This window comes from Penicillium expansum, assembly GCF_000769745.1.
Source record: "Penicillium expansum strain MD-8 chromosome Unknown contig284, whole genome shotgun sequence".
Classification (NCBI taxonomy): domain Eukaryota; kingdom Fungi; phylum Ascomycota; class Eurotiomycetes; order Eurotiales; family Aspergillaceae; genus Penicillium; species Penicillium expansum.
In genome coordinates, this window is record NW_015971188.1 from 45805 (window position 1) to 68912 (window position 23108).

The 23108-nt window shown below is 46.7% G+C and overlaps 5 protein-coding genes across 5 annotated transcripts; 3 read left to right on the forward strand and 2 right to left on the reverse strand.

The window, feature by feature from the left end:
- Positions 1-667: 667 nt before the first annotated feature.
- PEX2_085060 (uncharacterized protein) lies at positions 668-1150 on the forward strand (the record flags this gene model as incomplete). Its single annotated transcript, XM_016745776.1, has 1 exon — positions 668-1150. One exon carries the CDS (start codon positions 668-670, stop codon positions 1148-1150), a length of 483 nt encoding a protein of 160 aa, XP_016602223.1.
- A 114-nt stretch (positions 1151-1264) lies between these two features.
- PEX2_085070 (uncharacterized protein) lies at positions 1265-2751 on the reverse strand (the record flags this gene model as incomplete). Its single annotated transcript, XM_016745777.1, has 2 exons — positions 1265-2683; positions 2737-2751. The coding sequence occupies 2 exons, from the start codon at positions 2749-2751 to the stop codon at positions 1265-1267; spliced, it is 1434 nt and encodes a 477-aa protein (XP_016602224.1).
- Positions 2752-3832: 1081 nt separating this feature from the next.
- PEX2_085080 (putative monooxygenase) lies at positions 3833-5222 on the reverse strand (the record flags this gene model as incomplete). The annotated part of the gene is made up of 2 exons (XM_016745778.1): positions 3833-4920; positions 4976-5222. 2 exons carry the CDS (start codon positions 5220-5222, stop codon positions 3833-3835), a joined length of 1335 nt encoding a protein of 444 aa, XP_016602225.1.
- Positions 5223-6465: 1243 nt separating this feature from the next.
- Positions 6466-7444, forward strand: PEX2_085090 (uncharacterized protein; the record flags this gene model as incomplete). Its single annotated transcript, XM_016745779.1, has 3 exons — positions 6466-6479; positions 6538-6857; positions 6906-7444. 3 exons carry the CDS (start codon positions 6466-6468, stop codon positions 7442-7444), a joined length of 873 nt encoding a protein of 290 aa, XP_016602226.1.
- Positions 7445-9111: 1667 nt separating this feature from the next.
- On the forward strand, positions 9112-18601 carry PEX2_085100 (uncharacterized protein; the record flags this gene model as incomplete). Its single annotated transcript, XM_016745780.1, has 8 exons — positions 9112-9409; positions 9496-11300; positions 11565-12545; positions 12602-12676; positions 12732-13912; positions 14117-17114; positions 17181-17274; positions 17325-18601. 8 exons carry the CDS (start codon positions 9112-9114, stop codon positions 18599-18601), a joined length of 8709 nt encoding a protein of 2902 aa, XP_016602227.1.
- Positions 18602-23108: the final 4507 nt, after the last annotated feature.

Here is a 23108-nt window from a genome sequence, read left to right on the forward strand (position 1 = left end):
CCATTTGGTAGCAAGACGAAGAAGATTATGCACGCTAGCAAAATCTTCCTTGCCACCTGATCAAATTCCACCTCTCGATGGGCCTGCCACAAACATATGCATGGCTCTAGCTGCACACGCGATAGATATCCCCACCGAGTTGAATTTTGCGACTAACTCACAGGGATCCACGGCTATCTACCAGACTTGGTCAGCCCAGAATTCGAGAAATTTCGTAAAGATCATGGATAGCATGTACGAACTTGGCTTCCATGACGTGGATATGCCAGGCCGGAATGGCAAAACTCCCTTAATGGCGTTCAATGCTTACACGGTAAAGGCCGTGCCTGTGATTATCAAGTGTGCCGCCTGGTTGATATCAAAAGGAGCCAGTATTGAACGGAAAATGCCGACGTCAAATGCGAAAGTTGCCCACTTTCTCACGAGCCAGGTTATTAATCTCTATTATATGGAGAGCGGGAGTGATTTAGATGGCCCCGAATTTGAAAATTGGAAAAAGGGAGTCGCCGAATTGGGAGATGCATGCTTTTTTGTATCTCCTATACAAGACTGTTGTATTTGCGGCTGTTCTCCTGGCGGATGTACCACACTCTCGGTGGCACTTCGATTGATCATCTCGAGGACATCCCAATGGCGATCGGAAATCCAGGATCACAATTTCCGAAAAATGATCCTCTCTCTCATTGCATGGCAGGATTCCTGGCCAGATATTTCACAGGCGATAGTCAGAACCTTGACGTTTGATGCGTTAGGTCTCACGCATACGTGTTGCACGGAAATCAATTCACATAGGGTTACATATTTTTCTTTCCTGGCCCGCGGAGGGAGAGATGAGACAGAAATTGACAGGATCTTGGATGACCAGCATTTGCTAATCAAAGAATTTGAAGAGCTGATGGAAGAGATGGAAAGCAAACTCGACGAGCCTGGTCTTCCCCTCGAAGAGTTCCTGGATGGCTACTGGTATGACCGCGTAATCGAGTATCTTTCGCGGCGTGACCACTACGACGAGGAGCATGTCACAGAAGCAAGAAGGATGGGAATTTTTCTCAAAGCAGAGGAGTTCTGCATCCCCGACAGAGTGTCATTACGATTCCGACCTCGGGTTCAAGAGCTGCAGGATGATTCATTGTTGAATGGACCTGGATGATTTGCTATGGCTCTAGGGATGTTGGGATTGGGATTTGGAATTTGATCAAGTCTATGAAATATGATGCGGAAAAAATGATATACATTTCCTTATACCAATATAAATCGCTCTCGCTCATTCAGCTGCTTCAACAAGGTCCCATTCCATGGCTATGAGCCAACTTTCTTTCGTTTCTGGGTGTCCGCCATTTTCAGGTGGACCACAATTCAACACCTGGTCAGATATTTGACCAGGTGTTCGATGTTCGAAAAAGGGATCTCCAAGCTCCAAACTCCAGTTAAGCCCCTTGTGTATCCCTACCAAATCCCCTTTCCGCAGATGGGGCGTTAGAGTGGCATCAGAATGCGAGGGAATTGGACGAACAGCGGATTTAGATCGCGAAGGCCCCATTATCATGATATTCAAGGCTGTATCAGGATTTCTCCCTTGCACATGATTCCCAGTAAGCACTTCTGCTTGAACAAAGGCGAAAGAGCCACAGCCGCTCAACGCTGACTGGCTGGCATGGATCACACGCGCAGTTAGAAGATACGCATTTAGCTTTTCCAGCGAGGCATCCGCCACCCGCGAGTCTGGAGCTTCAACCAAGGGTGTTTTTGGCAACTGGTCACGTTTCGTCCCCATTTCTAAGATCCAGCCGCGTACCTCGGCGGCCATTCCGCCAGGAATATAATTGGACACCCCGGCTCGGTTTCGACCACGGCGATGCAGTGTGCGCGAGGAGGGAGAGAACGGTGCAGGTATATCCTCTACATCCGGATTCGGCGACGGTGAGCGAGGCAAAACAAAAGCCGGTTTCCGTCTCTCAGGCGGCGATATCCTCGGTGTGTCTAGTTTAAATTTGGGTGTAGACTGGCTGCTGGGAGGTTTCGCCGTTGAGGAAAGCATAAAACGAGGACGACTGCGGAACGGTGTTTTCATATTGCTTGGGGTTGATGTAGGTGGTGCAAATGGCCGTGCACTTGGTGCAGGAGTTCCCTGGGTACCCATCTCCCATGTTGTAGTGTTTTGCCTGCTTTTATCGGGCAAATCGATGGGATCGGCTGGAGGGTTCGCAGTTCTGGGTGGTGATGACAATATTGGATCAATCTGTGTCAGATTACTTCGAAACGGTGTCGCTCCCTCCACACGACGCCGTTTATTCCCATCTCGGACCGGCGCAAACAGTGCGTCGAATTCAGCGTCCAGGATGCCCGGGTTGTCTGGTTCTTCGGGAGGAGTACTGTTTATGGCGTCATCTGGTAGATTGTCCGCTTCTCTCCCTCTGATTCTCACATGCCCTATATCTGCATCATCATCAGAATCCTCGATCACGTCGCGTTGTTGGCGCGAGCGGGGAGCACTCTGTGTAGCAGGTGGGTCACGCGCGACTTTACGCGTTGAAGATGGCCCATCGTCATCTATCACATCTAGATTATCATCTTCCTTTTGTGTTGCACTTTGTGATAACAGGAACCGAGGTGTAGGGGCGAATTGAGGGCCACTACGGCGCGTAGGTGGGTTGCGGCGGGAGAGGCGGAATGGTGATGGAGTCTGTGACCAGTCTGATTAGCTTGGTGGATCGATAAATCACACTGTAGACATACTGCTGGAAAAGGCATTTATCTAAAATGATCAGAAGTCTGGAAAGAACACCATGGCTCTGGTTCAATGCACCCAGTTGGACGGATCAGGGAACTCGTGAGGTTCGCGTTGATGCTGATGGCCAAAATCGGCCATCGCGCAAATTGGTTTGCCGCTCAACTACACACACAAGACGCAAATATTTGGAAAATAATAATTATTAGAGAAGTGTATAGAGAAACTGTTAGGTGCAGCCTACACATAGCTTCAAATAATGGGAAATCCCCAATTCTTGAAGATGTTGGATGTTTCTTTGTGTTTTAGCGATAGCTTGGTCTTGGGTTGAAAACACAAGGATATCACTGTCAATTACTCTTTACCCGTTAAACTAAAAATTGTAGCAACTTTAGCGATAATGCCGCAGAGGCCCCAACATCCTAACCCTGACTCTCAACCCGCCCAAGCCTGGGACCGCTGACAGTAGAAATGCCCCTTCTTATTCATCCCAAACGTACAAAATCTCCGAGTTAGTTTGGCGAATACTCGCTTGATTCGCCCCCGAGATATGAACGTCAGAATATTTCTCTACGGCCTTCACACGATCCTCAGAGGCAAAGCATTGTTACACCTCGGACGTTGCTCCAACACGCTGTTTCTGCATATCATTGAACAACGTTAGATCACCAACCATGACCTCGCTCTTGTGTTTCTTTGGATATATCTTTTATTATCGAGGTCACGACCTTCTTAGAGGACAACGAATTATAGCACACAGTATACTGTAATATATATGATATATGAAGGTGATAAAAGATGTAAACCGCACAGAAGACCTTTCTATACATATATAACTAGGGATGGATCCAATATACCATGTACCACACAACTACTTACTTTTCATGCAAGCTTAGAGTGGCGGGGTGTGATATCCCTGTAGGAATGAAAACAGTTTAGTATCATGCTCTTCAAGGAAAGAAAAAGCAAAGGTGGTTGAAGGTGTCATGATAGTCTCATTTCTTTTGATGTGTAGTTCGAAGGTCATAAATATACAAAAAGGAAATATCCAATGTGCAAGAAAAGAATTTGCAAAATGTAGTAAAAAAAAGATAAGGAAAATGCTTACATCTGCGAGAAATATTCATCGAAGTTATCCGCAGCGACCTTGGTGCAGTCAAAGCCGTAGATCTCACGCTGCACATCGGCATCAGCCCACTTATCAGGCACAGGGCCCTTGCCAGCGCGGAGGGCAGCAAACTGCTTGTCACGCTCCTCCTTGGCAGCACCGTCACCCAAGTGCAGGGCACGACCAGAAGCGCTAGCCATTTCGACCAAGGCCTCAGCGCGGCTCTTGCGGATCTTCTCATAAACACGGAGAGCCTTGTTGATTGACTCGGGGGTGGTATCGGGGAGCTTGGAGAGAACCACACCGAGAACGGCTCCGTCTTCAATCGCCTGGGCAGCACCCTGGGCCAGATGGGGAAGGGTAGGGTGGCAAGCATCACCAACCAAGGCGACAGAGTCGTGAACCCAAGTGGGGAGCGGCTCGTGGACGCGCAGCTTCCACTCGCAGACCTCGCCTTCGGGAACGTAATTTAGCATGCGTTGAACCATGGGGCAGAAATCAGAGAAGACATCCATCATGGCAGGCTTGGAGCCCTTGGTGGTATAAGTGGCGTTTGTGGCGGCTGCGAAGTTGGTATCGGGCTGGGTGGTGGAGAGGTTGTAGATGGTATTGTTGGAGACGGCGTAAGCAATAATGTGACGCTTTGCGCCAATCCATCGAGTTACACGGTTGCTGTTGATGAGGGCCAAAAGCTCGGGGTCGTCCTTGATCTGCTCCTTGTGGATCATGATACGATAGGCAGCTTGTTGGGTGTCCTTGACACCAACGTCGACACCCAATCGCTTCAGCATCTCCACGCGGGTGACACTCTTAATACCGTCAGCAGCGAGCAGCACATCGCACTCAACCTTGAACGGAGCAGCTCCCTCGGCGCGGGGCCTAGCAGTGAATGATGGCCGAGGGCCGAACGAGTCCACGTTATCTGCGTTGACTCCGAAATGAAACTTGATTGTCGAGTGTTGCTTGCACCCATTGTATAATCCAGTTGCTAGTGATGCACGATGGCCAACCATGTGCTTATATCCGTACGTCTTTTCAATGTACCGCAGATCCACATATGCGTGCTCAGTATCCGTTGCGCCGTCTACAACCATAGATTAGATCGCATTACATTGTTTGATCGGTGGATAGCAACATACCTCGCACTGATGTGTCCTCAATATTTACGGCCTCGGCCTCAATTCCCTTCCAAACACCAAGTCCATCCAAGACGCGGGCCATGTTAGGTGCCAATTGAATACCAGCGCCAACAAAGCCGAGGTCACTAGCATTTTCATAAACATCAATGTTCTTGAATCCCTGCTGAGCAAGAGCCAAAGCAGAAGTCAGGCCGCCCATGCCTGCCCCCAAAATGGCGATTTGTAAATCTTGAGGTGCTTTCGTCATTTTATCAGGGGTATGCGGAGACGATGTATACTAGATGGATGTTGATACGACAAGGACGAAGAATATTTTATATGTCAAAGGAAAGCTGGCACAAAAGTAGGACCAGGAATCTTTTTAAAATAATATCTTTAAGAGTGCAATGCCCGAGTGATGCCGGCCATATGTTGCGTTTTGCTTTATGGCCACGGCGGAGTAAATCTTTCCCGCTTCTCCCACATCCTCCCCACAAGTCCGTCCCAAGGGGGTTGGAGCGGCTCCCACGGCCTGTGAATTTCATCATTCACTGCTTGGACTTTATCCGCTCTATTATTTGATGGTAAGCAGAATCCCAACAAGGACTTCCCCACAGTTCTCAACTGCGGACTTACCCCGGTGAAGCTGCTAAGCTTGCGGAGAAAGTCTGGTTCCTGCTGAGGCTTCAAACTGCCGACACTTGAATTGACTCTTTGACCTCAGAGATAGCTTCGGTATTAATCACGGCCCCGGGCAATCGCTTCCACTCCTAATTTTGAACACTCAACCAAGAGTAAACATTGTAATTGAAGTCTTCCTCCTATAAGATCAAACGGAAGTCATGAATTAAATTTGCTCATTGCATCGAGCTCATCTAGGATCAAAGAACTTTGCCCTTGCCAATGTCAGTGAACTGTGATACAAAATTTCCATCACGCGCGACCACCAAGGCGGCAAGGCCATGTTCAGGCAAGAGGAGCTAAGCCCGATATGTAGTAGTGTGCCACATTGGGACTAGCGTGTATATATTTGAAGTATGCAACAGTCTACAGTCTACCTAGGTCTATCTTCGATGGTCGACTACTTCAATTCATCCATTGTGAATGGAGACATATAAGTTAAATATAATTGAATAGTTGGCTTAATTGCCTGACTGTGTGAGATTGTAGGTACAATATTCATCGATCAACGGTATTAGTGTAGGCTAATTATTGAGTGTGATATTTTGTATGCACAGAAAGGAAAGAGGTCGTCAAACCGAGGTGCTCAATTAGAGAAAACTCCAATCAAACTTCTCTCATGATCCTCTTCAACCTCGGCCACAAGATCTCAGTCTCATCTGAGGTTGTTGTTCCTCATACCATACCCACACATTGCTGATTTGCACATGTACCCCGTGGCAAGTTCTTCCCTCCTCTTTCAATCGTTGGAAGTCAACTAACAATTTTACTTTCTCTCATTAGACTTACTCCCTGAGCCACCTTCTTGACCTTTCTTCACGAAAACCAGCATGGAAGATACCCGGTGAGACTCAATCTCCTTCCTGGGTCAGCACTCTGAGCGCACATACTCATATCAATAGTGAAAACCTCCACCCCGAAGGCCGGCCAGTAGGCCGACGAACTGTTCTTCCTCCCACTCCAGTGAAAGGGGATGAGATGATCGTACCTGGGCCGTGGGCCATCCATATCCACAAACTACCCTTTAGAGTGGCCAGACAAGGTGATATTCTACAGGGGAGATACCTAGACGCTTTCAGTGCAATGCCCAATCAGCGAGAGCCATGCTTGCGATATGGAATCGATTGGACGGCTCAGGAGTTCCAGCAACAGATGAACGACAGCCTGCCCCGTGTGGAAGCGGCATTGATGCAGGTGGTGGGTCAGCAAAATGAGCTAGAGTGTACGAGGTGCCTGCAACTGTTCGGCAGGTTCTCTCATTGCGTCTCAGTTCGCAGCATTGATGGCCTTTCAGCCTGCGCCAACTGCCATTGGACAGAAAGCGACACCCTTTGCCAATACACGCAGGCCATTCCGACTCTTGATCCCCTCACACCTGCACGCAATCATATGAACCCTCGCCAAGTTTCCCTTTCCGCAAGCACTCCTCGAGATACTAGCAGAAACCCCTTCTACCCTCTCTTGCCCAGTACCGGCGCAACCAGTCGACCCATTGCTCCACCAGCCCAGCCCCATGGACTCATCAAGTACGCGAGCGAGCAAGTCTGGCTTTTAAACGAGTATTCAAAGCTCGTAAGGCAGCTGACGGGGCTCCATGATAAAAGCCAATGCCTTGGAGCTCAGCTGGAGGGACTTGAACATGATCTGACTGCCGCCAATACTACAACTACCACTACCACAACGGAGCAACCAATTCAGCAAACCGTCAATGATGTTCGCGCGTCTCACCAGGAACTTGAGCAGAAAATCAGACGCATCATGATGCATGTCATAAATATGATGGAGCCTACCCCACGGGGGCCCACCTGATTTCTCTGATCCAAACAAGCCATGCCGAGTGAATGCAAGTGAAATTTGACCTCGTCATTCCTTTTCATCTCTTCATCATGGGCTTATCCCTGGTCGTGCAAGTTCTTCGTTCTCAGCATTCGTTTTGTTTCGATTATTTTTTTCTTTCTTTTCACTTGTTTTGCACCTGGATCAAACAATCATTTTTATTCAATGGAAGCTATTAGTTTTACCCCACCCCTATACTCATATACAGTAGGGCATCAGTGCGACTTCAAGTCTTCAGCGAGCGAAGATAATGTAGAATCTTGTTGATATGAACTATAATTCGAAGTTTGTTCAATTTTTACTTAGGGTATAGATATCTTAGAGGATAAGGGCAAGCATCCATGGTACTTTCCTATGTAACTTGCAACAACGCTGATTGACAGCTATCAGAAGGATCTTATATTTATAAAGCTAAAGCCCATAGGATATATTGAGAATAATTTGAGGCTAGGGATACCCTGTTTAAAATAATGTTAGTAGCAGTGGTTATTCGCCCACACCCTATGGTAGCTATACAGGCAGCATAATGTCTTCCAATCCACTGTGCCAATGAGCAAGTAATAAACTCAACGCGTCATGTGAAGACACAGGGCCACTGAGCCAACGAGGGGCTCGAGGGGCTCAAGTTCCGGGGGAGGGGCGTGATCCTCTGCCCGGGTAGTTTGACTATTTGAATCATTGCCAACTGCACTCAACCGGCAAATCGACTTGAATATTTGGCACTTGGTATTCGACTCAATGCTTAGAATCTGTTTCATGGGAAAGATGACGTTGCATAAGTCCATTCGACGCAATCCTATAATCTCTCGCAGAAGAATGTACGGTTCATCTCGGCGAGGGTGAAAATGATCCCAGCACTAATGGGATCTATATTATGATCAGCGGCTAAATAGTTTAAGCTAGGAATAAATCACTTTCATAGTACCCCTTACCACTGAGCATCTATAACATCTTGAATCGTTGCTTTTTGCAATGAACCAATGGGATCACACAAGGGTTTGATGCACCTTGCCGCACAATTCTCTAAGAATAAATTTGGCCAGGTGTTTTTGAGAAGCATGTAATCCTTGATATGCCCATTTTTTGGTCTGTGAATGGCTTTATTGACGTGGAACAATCGCTGAACCCCGGTCGATACAATAGCTAGCTATCTTGGATGTAGAAACCCATTAAAATGATGCTAGGTGACTGTATCATAGAACTTCGGTAGCTTGCATTTCTTTCGTTTGTCCTAGTGCAACCAATGACTTTCACTAATATCTATCCTACGCCCTTGGTTAGCGCCAATATATTCTGTGTGCGTTGAGAGTAGGTGTAGGAGCTTTCACCATAGAAATGTACTTAGGTCCTAGGTATCTTCCGATTCCCAAATAGGAATCGGAGGAGGTATTTGTCCGCCGTAGCTAACTATCATGGAATTTTGAGGAACAAATATTTTGTGACAATTCAATTCATTCTCCGCCTTTAACAGCGAGGGTTTTGTATATTTCCCGCCTTCGTACCTGTTGCTTTACATTTACTATTCCTTTAACCAACCTGCCATACCCATCTTCATCCCCAGAAGATTTTCTAACATATCCCTGGTTCAAACTATCACTTATTGTTACCACCGATATCGCACACACATCTGGCATCTAGAGATGTCTCCTTGTCAGGCCATGGATGTCGATCATGATCTGTCTGCCTTCATATTCCATCACATATTCTTCCCCCTCAAGCTCCCACAGGAGGCTGAAAATAACCTTGTTGAGCTGGAAAACTGCATGGTTGTTGTGGCTAGAGATGTGCTGCAAGACTTTATCCAGAATGTCAGCCCTGAGTCCCAGCAGCCATGGGCCTTAGCCTTGAGCATGTTGAATAGCTGGATTCTGTTGCATGCAGAACAGGGAATCTCAAAGTTTGGATTGGAGAATGCTCTGTCAAATGTCAAAATTACCGGTAAGTTGATGGTGATATTCTACGTCTCAATTGGATCTTCTTCTCGAAGTATATCTCAGATGGCGAGACAAGGCTAACCTCAATAGGGGCTATTGCGTGTCACATCAGAGCCCAGAACTGTGGATGGGTTGCTTTCTATGATGAAGACAAAGACAGGCTCCTCGTGGATGCCTTTGAGGTGTCTCCTCAGGCAAAACCAAGCCTGTCCTCTTCTGGGGGCTTATTACGTCGGTTCCCCGGAGTTAGTGTCGCCATCTCAGCAGATAAGCTCGCCGATCCGAGATTCCGCTCCTATCTAGCCACCACAATCTCCAAGTTAGCCTCCGAAGAAGTGTCACAAATGCGGCCAAAAGGCATAAAAGGAGGAAGTCAAGTGGACGAAACCCGGGAGACGATCCACCCTGGCCTTGTGACAGAAGGGCTGATGGCACAACTTCTGGCACTCGGGACACAGAATGAAGAGACGAAGCTTATGAAATGTGTGCGAGATGAAGTCAACTGGATGTCCGCCTTGTTGCCGTGGAGGCGCTCTCCAGCTTGGCTAGGCCTTCGAGTCGCTCTTCAGTTGGTTCTTCGGCGATGCTTCCCAGAAGCAGAACATCGCCTTCAGTACAAGAATTTTATTCTGTACCTCATGGCAAAACTGGCGGCAAATGAAGATCTGGTTGTGCATTCTGATGAAGCTGTGGACTGCTGGAAAATTAGCCATGCTCGGATTGGTCGTCGGATCCACAAGTTGAATGATGATGTGTTTCCATTTGTTGCCAACCAGGTGAATTCCACAAGCAAGTATCTGCTTGGAAAACTGATGACAATTCAAGAGCATATCAAGAAGTCCAATCGGATGACTATTCCGCTGATTCCACCTTCAGCATCGCAAGATGATCTTCATCTATCACTGGTTCATTGTAAAGACTATTTTCAAATCGCAATGTGTTCCCGCTTTGATGAGGCACAGCCTACGGATTTCTGTCCGACTCATACACCTTCCTTGGATTGGATTAATGGCTTCCCTATTCCAAAATTCAACTCAATCAAGAGTCTCACTGAGTTTGAGCAATGGGTTGATGAGCATCTGGCGTCCTGGTTCATCAATCAGCCCGCTTCCAGGGATGTGGAGGTGTGTCGTGGCCTTGAAAACACTATTTCAGAGTACTTGAATCTCGCGCGACCAAAGTACGCCTCCAACCCACAAGCCACTTCAATTATGCTCCTTGTCGTGTTGGAACTGTGGGTGGTACTTGACAAAGCGGCTCTTCGACTGTGTCCCCTACTGAGGGAGTTCTCTCCCGAAATCCCCGAGAGCTTCCTTGAACCTCTCCTGCTTCCTAAGCTGAGTCAAATGAAGCGCGCCAAGGACATCGAGCAGCACATTCATCTGCGGCATAAGGGAGCGGTCAAAACAAATCCCAGCATCTTCTGTGACCCAGCACAGAATTGCTTTGGTGTTCAGTATTTCGAGAGCTCCGAGGAACATCAAATACTCGAGCAGCAAATTGAGGACCACGCAGCTCGAGGTCGAGTATTAAAGCGAGTAGAATGGGAAATGCTGAGTGACAAATACAAAACGCTATGCGGGCGAGGAGAGCAACTGGCTCACTACTATGGCTACAATTTCAATCACCAAACCGTCCATCTTAATCACCAATGCGAGAAGTGTTCGGTGGAGAAGCAGGCTGGGTCAGTTTCCATAAAGGTCCACGAATGGCCGCTCCCAACCAATCTGGTTGAAAAAAGGGTAGCTGTGTTTGAACTAAATCTTCCCATTTGGTTTACATCATGGCGTAACACTACCTGGAAGCTCCTCCACAATGTTGGGCGAAGAGATACCGTGATTTGTGACAGCAAGGAGCTCGAATGGCTTCAATACGAAGACATTCATGCGTTCGCTGTGAGACGAGACTCGAGCCTCGTGTTGGCCTCAAATACGAAAATCGTGGGGCAAAACTCATTACAGAATGCACAAGTTTCCTGTCTCGTACAATGAGATTTGCATACCGAACGGGCTTCGCCTAAAGCTTTTTGACAAATCCACGAACGGCTGGGTGAGAGAGCAGACCGATAAACCGGCCGTCAAGGCTATGTGCACTATCCAACTCCCTTCCGGTGCATATTTGAATCTACAACACACCTGGATTCTACCCTTCACACCCAGAATCAGGTCATGGCAACCCAAAGAGATTGTGATAAAATGCTCAGCTTGCATGAGTTTGAGGCGTTCGGATGTCTTCGTTCTGGGGAGCACCTTCAATGGTGCAATATTGTGCGCAACCTAGCATCGTCGGCACTTTCACTGAATGAAGAAGCTGTTGTCTCCCTTATTAAACAAGCCGCCTGGGAACTTGGGACACCATCCGGATCTGTCAGAAGAGTTACACATCAAGCCTTTGAGGACATAGGCTTTGGTGACTGTTTGCTCGATCTTTTGCACGAGAGGTTGACAACGATCAAGACGAATTGGAATGAGCATTGTACCTTTGATCTCATCGTCACACTTGGGCTTCGTGTCCTCGCGCTATCGAATGGATCGCCATCGGTTGAGAAGGTCGTTGAATTCCTACGTCAATGTCGACAAGTGGCGATGGATTGGTGCGATAAATTGAATGGAGGGTTTCTACGTGGCCAAGGGAACGAAGATGGAGGGAAGCAAGGGCTCATACTTCGGATTGCATCAGCCTGCCAGGCCACTTATGATGTTGATCCTGTTCTCTTGAATATGATTCTCGAAACTCCCCAAGACTTGTTTTGCTTCATTCGATGCTCCATTTTGCTCTTTGAAAACTCACCCTCGAAAACGCACAGTCTTCCATGCGAGACAAAGCTCTGCTTGGAGAATGCAGAAAAGATCCGTTTTTTATCAAGATCTCGGATAATCCGCACGATCATGAAATGCCCGTCGGGGTTGAATGAAGCAATACAGAATAGCATAAGCTGTCTTGAATTTTCCGGGACTTGGAGCATTTGCGAAGGGGGTGGTAGCTGGGTAACTACGGCAACAAGCAACAGCATCGAAGGCTTTGAGCAACGAACCCACTTCAACTATGTCACAGGTGAACTTTTGGTAGATGGAAATCCTCCAGGGAGGTTGCCAGCCAGTTTCACGGGCAACGCTCTCTACCAACGCCTTTTCGGAACGGTAATTCTACCTCAAATATCTAGAGTATCCAAGAAGTCGTGTTAATGTTTCAATAGAGAATCATTCCGGTGACACCTTCGAGTTTGCCAGGAGCATCATTTGTCCTGTCGCACACTATTGAGGGGTCTGAAGTAAGTCTTTTGGAGCCAAACAGAGCCATAACATGAAATCTAACAATCTGCACAGGTTCACTTTGGGATGCAAAGTGGGAGGCTTTTTATTAAAACTCGCAAGGGCTGTCAGATTTTGCAACTCATACCACAAGACATCCTCGAGAATGACTTCCCCAGGGTGTTTGTCTCTGACAATTTCCATTGGTTAAATTTGGAGACTGGGGTTCTTGAATTCCGTCCCCTAAGCCAGCCATGGAAACCTTGCCACCGCAATTGGCATTTGTCCTTTGATCCTTGTGCGCCAGACAAAATGCTCATGGAACAAGATTCCAAGAGCTTAGTCGATATACGGAGCTCACTTTTCATTGAACTTGTCCGCATATTGAAGGTTCTTGACGTGGAAGAGGAAATTGTTGTCATCCAGACAGCTGTCGGAACGTTAGAGGCAGAACTAAGCCGTTTGCGGTTGAAATTCTTCGTCAAGGCCGATGGACGTGTGGCATCAAAAGAGTTCAGTGCGCTGATTGATCTGGACCAAGACGTGGGGTGCTTCTACGGACTCAACAAGAACCTGGCCCTCATCGATTCCTCCAATAATACATCGGTCATTGTTCCGTACGGATATCCGGTTGTTACTAGGAAGGATCACCATGTTGCAGTCGACATAAATCTACCCACGGGAAATCGTGTGAAATACATGCATTATTGCTTAGACAAGCATCTGCAAATTCTGCGAGGATCGTGCCCCTTGGCTATCTTGTATCAAGCTTACTTGCATGCGATCACCTCTTTTCCTCTCCCTGATGAGTTGACTCGCCGCTCAGGCACCGAAGAGGCTATCCGTATTCTACGACAAGAATCGTTGAGATCATCATTCCCCCTTCACAATGATTGCATCGAGACTCTGGAAAGGATTGCAGGTCTTACGCCGTGCCGCACCTTTTATCCTCGACACCTTCGTGTCATGCAAACAGTTCTATGGTCTAGTAATCTAGGTCAACTTGCCCAGCATGACGACTTCCAGCCCTTGTCACAAGAGATTCTTCAGTCCTCTGAAAAATGCTCGTACTTTCATGATGCCGAACTGAGGAAAAACTACATCTTTTACCAGGGGAGTACGGATCTGTTGACACGTGCTCGTTGCCGCAACGAACAGCTGAGAAGCTCAGACTTCAGCGGGCCTCCTACTTCATGTATTAAGAAAAATTACGAATCCCGCGATTGTGACATCTCAAGTTTTCGCAGCAGCCATGTGTATGAAATCACAGCTCTGATTAGAGATTGGCCAGCTTCAGTTGATCATTCATCAACCCTAGTGGCAACCATGAGGTAATTCAAAAATGTCTCCATGCTTTCAACTGATTTTACCCATTGCCTTTACTCGGATATTCTAGCTCAGTCGACTGAGAGTTGCTGGGTAGCTTTATACAAAGCCTGCCAGTCAAGCTCTCGAGCTAGAGACACCTACTCCTTGATTTCCTTGTTCTCTATCCTTGCATTTGAAGGGAAGATTCACCACTCGATTCTCCTTCAACTACTTCAGGTTGCTTTCTCAGGGAAATGCAAAAATGTTGCAGTGCCACCCGACTGGGTCAAATCGCTGAACCTCTCCCTAGGGGAGGATCTGGTCCATGCTCAAGTTGAAAATGCAATCAGGAATTCCTATCGGATTTTCACCCAGACACACAATCCATACCTCACACGCGCGCAGCGAACCGAGAACTACCGAAGGGCTGAAATAGAGCGGGAAGAAAAAAAGAATAGCGATATTCGGTTATGTGGGTCGCATGTGAAAAGCCAGTGGCCATGCAGAAATCCCCAGCTTCCATCTCAAGATTTGATTCCACGGGTTCTTAGAACAGCGGCAGATGAAAAATGCAAAACACTCTGTGGCAACTGGTTCCAAAATAGGAATTTCCTTCGGTTCCTGCGCCAGGTGGAGAGCCAAGTGCCGCCCTCCAACTCTGGAAATAATAACACGGTGCCTGTTCCGACCCCCTATGTGCATCCCCGCTCGATTAAATACATCCCGTTCTGGCAACTCAGTCTGTTTGACCTAATCCAGAGGTCTCGCCCAAATCCCACTCAGACTCCACTTGACCCGATGACCTACCATGGGCCTCCTCTCATTTTGCAACCGACTCCCGAGCTTTGGAGCCTTGCAAATTATTTCCAGGCTAGTTCAAACCGATGCCAACAAGAATATGGAAACGGGCTAAGTCACAGCATCCAAGCATTGGATGATTTCTCAGGTTCGGTACCTCCAACTGGAAATTCCGACCTTTCTGAATCTTTCGACTGGCCGACGCAAACAAATGCGGTTCTTTCACATCAGATTAAGCTCCAGAAACAGAAAGACTCACAATGGAATGAGATAGTCGCCACTTTGACAATTGATGGAGAGAAATTTCCAGCAAGAACTGACACTGTCAGGCCTTCTATCACCGTGTGGTCGATTCTGTCTATTTTGGCTTCTTACCAATGGAAGAACGTTCCCGCCGAGTGGAGAGAATTGCTTGTGGCATTCGGGAAGTCAATATCTGCTTTGCGCCGGTGCGAGCGACTTAGTTCCTGTATTGAAAAGCATGATATCGATGGGTTCTTGAGAGAGGCAGAAAGCCCAGGCTATGAAGGGTGGGACCCTTTGATCTACCCTACCTGGCTGCTTCTGGAAATTGAAAACAACATTACCATTCGAAAGCGCCAGGTGGAAGTCGCAGTTCGAATGATCAAACCAGATGATGGTGAAAATTCAGTGCTTCAACTCAACATGGGTGAAGGCAAGACTTCCGTCATTACACCCATGGTGGCTGCCATTTTAGCAAACGGCAATAATCTCCTGAGAATAATTGTCTTGAAACCTCTCTTGAGGCAAATTGATGCGCTTCTTTCTCAGCGCCTTGGGGGTCTGATAAAGCGCCGCGTTTACCACATTCCATTCTCGCGTCAGACCCAACTGAGTTCAAGCACAGTTTCCCAGCTGCAGTTCATATATCAGCAATGCTGGCGCAATAGGGGTATTCTGATTGCCCTTCCCGAACAAATACTGTCGTTCAGGCTCATTGGGTTAGATGCCGCGGAAAGAAACCCCAAGATGTTTGCACCACTGATAAGTCTTGAGAATTGGCTTCAAAAAAAATGCCGAGATGTCATTGACGAAAGTGACGAAGTTATGGACACCAAATTTCAGCTGGTTTACACCATGGGTACACAGCAATCCCTCGATGGGCTTAGTGGTCGCTGGGAGACGACACAGAATGTGCTTCGCCTGGTCTCAACAGAGGCGAGGCGCCTTCACATGGATGATCCAAGATGCATCGAGATTGATCAGTCAGGTTACCGCTACCCTATTCTGCGATTTTTGAAACCGAACGCTATCGACCGACTCCTCAAGTACACTCTCAAGTCGATTTCGGAAAATGGAATTCCGGGATTCCCTTTCACTCAATGGACATTACGGGTGAAGAAAAGTGTGTTGAGATTCATTGAGCATTCTGAGCTGACCAAAGAGGATGACTCTATCATCCAGAAAGAGTTTGATGGGAGTATCTTTATCACCAAGCTTCTCGTTTTACGAGGTCTCTTTGCTCATCACATCCTGAGATTCTCGCTTGCCGAGAAACGTTGGTTAGTAGAATATGGTCTTCACCCGTTCCGATGTTTGATGGCTGTGCCATATCGTGCCAAAGGTGTCCCATCCGAACGTGCAGAATTTGGACACCCTGATGTGGCAGTGACTTTGACTTGTCTCAGCTACTACTACGAGGGACTAACAAAGGAGCAACTGAGAGACTGCTTCGCGCTCTTGGCTAAACTGCACGACCCCTCGACAGAGTTCCAGAATTGGGTCGCCCCATGCATTGATGCTCTGCCCGCTGGTCTACGGACATGCTCAGGCGTGAACCTCGAGGACGATAACACTTTCAGTCAAATTTTGTTCCCTCTCCTCCGCTATCAAAAAGCGATACTTGATTTTTATCTCTCTCATTTTGTCTTCTCCAGAGAAGCGAAGGAGTTTCCGCGGAAGCTCTCATCTTCCGCGTGGGATATCCCTGCACGGCGTGGTCTGCAGCTGACCACAGGCTTCAGCGGTACAAATGACAACCGGTTTCTCCTACCTCTGTCAGTTCATCAACGGGATCTCGGTGAACTTCTTCACACCAATGCGATGGTACTGCGTTTGTTGCTGCGCGAGGATAACAGGCAATGTATCTTGGCACAGGACGAGGAAGGGAGACAGCTGGATGTTGATCAGCTCTTGAAGCTTGTGATCGGAACCGGTGAAGTCTCATCCAAGCCTGTGCGAGTTTTAATTGATGTTGGTGCCCAAATCCTGGAGGCCGAGAACCAGTCAGTGGCCCAAAAATGGCTTGACATGACCCGAGAGGGAGATGTAGAAGGCGCTATCTTCTTCAACAACGGTGATGAGATTATGGTTATCGACCGGGCAGGGCATGTTGAGACTCTCTTGTCATCTTCGTTCCGATAACGAATGGGAGCTTGCTTAGTGTTCCTTGATCAGCACCACTCGCGCGGTGTGGATTTGAAGTTACCCCCTGCGACGCGAGCTGCCGTCACTCTGGGCCCAAGACTAACGAAGGATAAACTTGTACAAGGTAAGATGCGCAGTCCCAATATATTGTTAAGAATGCTAATTTTTTATCAGCCTGCAACCGACTTCGTGGTCTTGAAAAGTGCCAATCGCTTCTATTTCTAATTCCGCCGGAGGTCAGCCACAATATGAGGTTCAGCCTGGGAATATCATCCGACAGAGATTTTACTTCAGCAGATGTGCTCAAGTGGTCTATGGTTCAAACATGCCAGACCCTGGACAACCTACGCCCACTCTGGGCAAACCAGGGAATCCAGTACCATAGGAGGATCAGCCTTTGGGATTTGCTTGTGGAACAAAGAAACCCCTCCAAGGAAACAGCCAATTCTATGCAGGAGCCTGAAGCCCAGACACTTTCCCAGCTCTACGCACCTTGGAATGAGAATAAAGCGACTACGGATGGCCACAACGTGGCCGAATGGGATGTCAACAATGCCCAAATTCGACAGCTGTTGGAAACTTTGCAGTCCACTGCAAATCATGTTGTGACTTCTACGTATCTTCATGAAGAGCAGGAAAGGGAAATTGCGTGCGAAGTGGAGCTAGAACAACAAGTTTTTCGGCCACCATCATACACTCCCAACAGCCACAAACTCCATGACGATATTCAATATTTCGCCAACTTCGGCAAGTTCCCTGGCAATCAATCATCCAAGGCTGTCACATTAGCCTTCCAGGGTCTAGTCAACACATCTGCTGGCAAATTGTATCATCCAAATCCGCTGGGGCCTGGATTGTATTCCACTTTGGACTTCAATCAAACTGTGAAAATTTCCCAAAATGATCTCATGGATGATTTCTGCAAGCAGGTGAATTGGATTCTGTCCAGTCTTCATAGCGATGTTCTTATCATCGTGAGTCAGTGGGAGGCCAACGGACTCATCAATATCATTCGCAAATCAGAGAATACCAGACTTAACCTCTACGCCCCCCGGGTAACAAAGCCGATGCGGTCCTTCCGTCATCTTGACTTCTTTGGCATTGGCGCGAACATTCCGACGCGGCCTAACACCACGATGACACGGTGTTTAGAGATGTTTTCTGGGAGCCTTTACTTCAGCTCGTTTGAAGAGTATAAGGATTTCCGTGCATTTTTAGGGCTTCTTACGGATGATCTTGGTGAAATTCCAGATGGTGGCATGAGCAATGAAGGATTCGTCAAGTTCTTCACCCGCCTGCAACTTCAATGGCCGACTGACTCGCCCTTTGTTCAGAATCCACTTCCATTCCTCAGTGCCCTAATTCATATTCGAACTAAAGGGAATGGATACCAACAGTCACATGTTGGCACAATTATCAAAGCCATGCCATTGAGTGCTGAGCGGTTTTGATTTGAGCTCACTTTCGCTTCTTTCGGGATACACAATATTTCCTGAAATTGAAAGAATTTGCTTTTTACCAGTCCTTTTGATGTTGATATGTTGCCTTTGCAGGTAGATTTGAATGTTATGATTTCTTGTTCCTTCTGTTCCATTTTCCTATAAATCTTTCCTAACCGTAAACTCGGGCGAGAAATGTAGCTTTCTACGGCCACTAATTAACGATGTAGAACTTGGATACTCTGCATATATAGTTGATTTGAGATGATATAAAAAAACTTATCATCCTAAATTGATCTATCTGGTAAGGCCAGGTGGTCAGAAGAATGACCAGAGCCTACCTAGGTTTGCATTCACTTGTGATATCACACTGCCTCTGCGTGGTGCAGCTTTTAGTGCGGTCGCCGAACCTCACCCTACTCTTAAACATTCACATTCATTTTCATTTTCATTTTCATTTTTATATTTATAATAAAAGGTTGGCTTGAATTTATTTCAATGTCGATTTTATGAGTGATAAGTCTGCATGGCTCAGCTTGATGAATTCTACCTTCCTTGTATAAATGGTCCGCACTATGGTACGTTTCTCATTCCGAACCTCAAGTCCTTCCATAACCATTCTGCATCGATTTCAAAGCTTCCTAAAATAACCCATCTTATCTTTGAAAGCCCGTACCTACAACGAGCAGCCAATAAACAAAATATGTGTTGACGGCTATTGGAACTATGGTCAAGAAATACCACTAGCACTATATAACGATGTCTCATAACCCTATCCGATAGTACGAAACATGAGCTAAAATCCTTAGGAGCCTCAGTCACCCAAAAACGAGAAGGTTGGCTGAACGAGCCCGCATCAATCGCCGATTTTAGGCAACCGATCGGTGCTATACAGGGCTTAGAGGCGATGCCGAGGTTCTGCGCCTAATTCACAACCCTTTGATCCTCGTTCTCCAAGCTCTTGATAAAATAATTGGTTACTACAGGTGTCGGACTACCAAGAAACCATTCACTCGTACCGAAAACTACCCAAGCGATGGCACAATTAAGATCCATGAATGTCGCTACCTTCGGGGAACTCGTAGAAGGGTCATACCTTCTCGTCCCCACTCGTCCCCACTCTCATGTTACATCTCTCACTTCTCATATCTCTCTGACTTCTTACACTCCAGTCATTTCCTTCTGCCCACTCGCTATCTTCCTACCACAAACAACAAATCTGGTAGGCCAAGCCATTAGTGGGCTACTCTAGACCAAGAGAGTACCTTATTATTACCTATAGCTAATCTAAACGTATCCCGCAGAGTTCCCTCTTCAAAAAGTACGAATTTGCCAAAAGTTACGATAAAAGGCAAGCCATCGCTACGTGAAGCAGTAAGTATGATATTTTGACAACACCCCGACCAGTTTTAGAAGGCTAGCACTAAACCCATGCAGAAATGGCTAACAACCGGGCATAGATTGTACCTGACAATCTTGACCTAGCGCAGCTCCGGCTCCTTAGTCGCAAGATGATTCAGCGCAACAATGCACAAGCCGAAATAATACACACTGAGACCTCTATACGAATGAGTTACATGCAATTAGTCAGGGAATTTCAGTTAGATCAACTGCCCGATGTGTTTATCGTTGTTACAAATGCGACGGACGATAGTCTAGCGATCTTAGCCCATAGGTGGAGAATGTGTGATATTGAAGAAGAGGAGGACCTGGAGTATTTCCGCCTGTTTCTTTGGCAGCCTTGAGATATGCTCCATTCAATGACTAGCCCGACCACGACCCCAATTGCAACGTGCTCCTGGATAATACCCTACACAGGCATTGCGGTACGGGTTCGAGCACATTCAATGAGAATCTGAGATTGGAAAGTTCATTCAGAGGAAATAAGCGGCGTTTTGTGAGCAACATAATGTGTAATAAATGAAATAGCAGTGCAGTACAGGCCTAGGATTTTTGGGCAACTGGTGGAGCTTCAAGGTCAGAAGGAAATTAAGGAAAAGGCATATAGACAAATCATTATATATGAGTCGAACGACAACAACTTCATACTCCTGGAAAGCAGGTGGAGTCCCTCTGGAGATTGAGAACAAGTGTGCATTCACTCGCAGTGGGTTTTCTGAAAGTATAGGCAGTTTCTTTCGAGAAAGTGAACGCTATTTTCCCTCCTATCCTTTTACCCATACCATTCCTTCGGTTCATGGCTTCTCAGTCTTCGGTGAAATGGCTCCATCTCGACCACGAGTGCCTCTGCCGGTAAAAAGCCCATTCTACCTTTCTTATCTAATGTACACTAGAATAGGGATCCTGCATCCATTTTATATAATATCAAACAGTTGTAGAAGTTTGTAACCTCCTCCCGCTCATTCCCACTCTCACTTTCACTTCTTTCACATCTTTCACGTCTTTCACAACAAACCCCTCAAAGCTTGCAGAAACAAGGAATCTAGCAGCCAAACTATCAGCAAGTTAGTCCACACCAATAAAAAGCCTTCCGATTATACATAGCTAATCTACGGGCACTCCCAAAAGGTAGCTTTACAAAGAGCACATATTTGGCAACAAGCGACAAGCCATTGCTAAAGCGGTAGGTGGGATATTTTAACGACCCCTCGACATGTCTTAATCGGCCAACACTAAAACGATACAGAAATTGCCAACAGCTGCACGGCCATTCCACTTGACGATCTTGAAATAGTGCAGCTCCGACTACTAAGTCGTAAAATGGTCGAGCGCAATAATGCACGGGCCGAGATTATGCAGGTAGATACCGCAATTCGCAGGAGCCACGCACAGCTAATCAGGTGCTTTGACCCTAACCAACCGGATGTGTTGATCGAAATTACGAATGCGATGAATGATAGTTTGGCTATTTTGGCTCATAGGTGGAGGATGTGCGATATCGAGGAGGACGAGGACCTGGAGTGCTTCCGCCTTCTTATTTGGCGGCCTTGAGATTTTTACTGTTCAAGGACAACCACGAAACCGACAGCGACACCCGACTAAACATAGCCTTGATAATGAAAAGCAAAAACACTAGAGCCGTGATTTGGCAGGTGCAATAAGAACTCAGGATTGGAAATTGAAAGAAAATGCTAGGAGGTGAACAAATCAGTGACTGTCTGTGGACAAAAGACATAACCATTGGTAATGCGGACCACCACCCACAAATTTGAGAAACAAACTACAACAAAATCAAACGAGCCACTTTTACTGCGTAGGATGTGCTTTGGAGACTTTCTAGGAGTATGGATCCCCCAATTCAACGAACACACACAATCCCGTCTCCGTGGCGCAATTGGTTAGCGCGTCCGACTGTTAATCGGGAGGTTGGAAGTTCAAGCCTTCCCGGGGACGTTTCTTTTTTTGGGCGTTGATAAATACAACTACGAAGACGAATTCCGCAATATTGCTTACTTTTAAATATTTTTTCCACTTTACACCAAAAAAATGGAATTGAAAGAGCCCGAGAGTCGAACAGGTGTTGTCTACAGCCGTCTATCTATATGAGATGAGGCTGAATAAGTCTGAGCACGCCTTTCTTTCTTTTTTACCTGCTAAGTCTAAAATATCTTTGTCAAATGCCAAAGGCTTCTTTCCACTCCCTCAAATCGTCTGGTACTATTGGGCTCTTCCTTGAAATATAGCCCGTGAAGTAGAGGAACCTTGAGTGTTTCGGTCTAACGTAAACACGATCAGCTGTCCACCAGGGTTCCAGGACTGTACGCAAAGCACTGTTGTGGCTCCTTGGAGACACAATCTAGGTCTGGACGGCTTCGGCTCGGTCTCTTTACTTATTTATTATACGATAGACTTTGGTCAACTTTTCATCTCTGTGATGTCTTTGTCGCCGGTTGCATATCATTGTTACCATCATTGCGGCGTAACCCCAAACTCATGTCATCAGCCCTCACGGGGAATCTTTCATTCGAGATGGAGATACAATAATATATCCAGTAGTCCAGGGCTGGTGGTCGCTGTGGATGAAAACAAAAGCTCAAATTCAATGTATGTTTCGTTTGCATCTTGGTCACGTTATCTCCATGGCCCTAATCACCGATTCATCGAAACCGCATGTGAAGAAGTGGCCTACAACATCATCTATCTATGCATTCACCTGGATATAGAATAATGCGCGACTCAATGGCCAGATAAATCTCTAGCACAGATAGCATCCAAACTGTTACGTTCCAGCCACCACTTCCGTGCGTTAAAATGAATTATGTTACAAACTCCAATACAACGTCAGCCGATTCTTCAAAATCAATAATCGGTATATTGTGATGGTAGCTACGATAAAGAGATCACTAGGCTACTCTGGTATCATTCTAGAGATTTGAATCAAGTGGACTCTTTACCCTTTCTCTGATTGACTATCTATAAAGTTACCCCTGTTGTCTCCGCAGATATGTACCACTAATTCACTTGAAGCTTATACCGTTTTCTCTCGGTTTTCTTTTGATTCCTTGTATGTATAGATCCTAAGAAGATGTCAGTAAATATAACAAATATGTATGGCGTT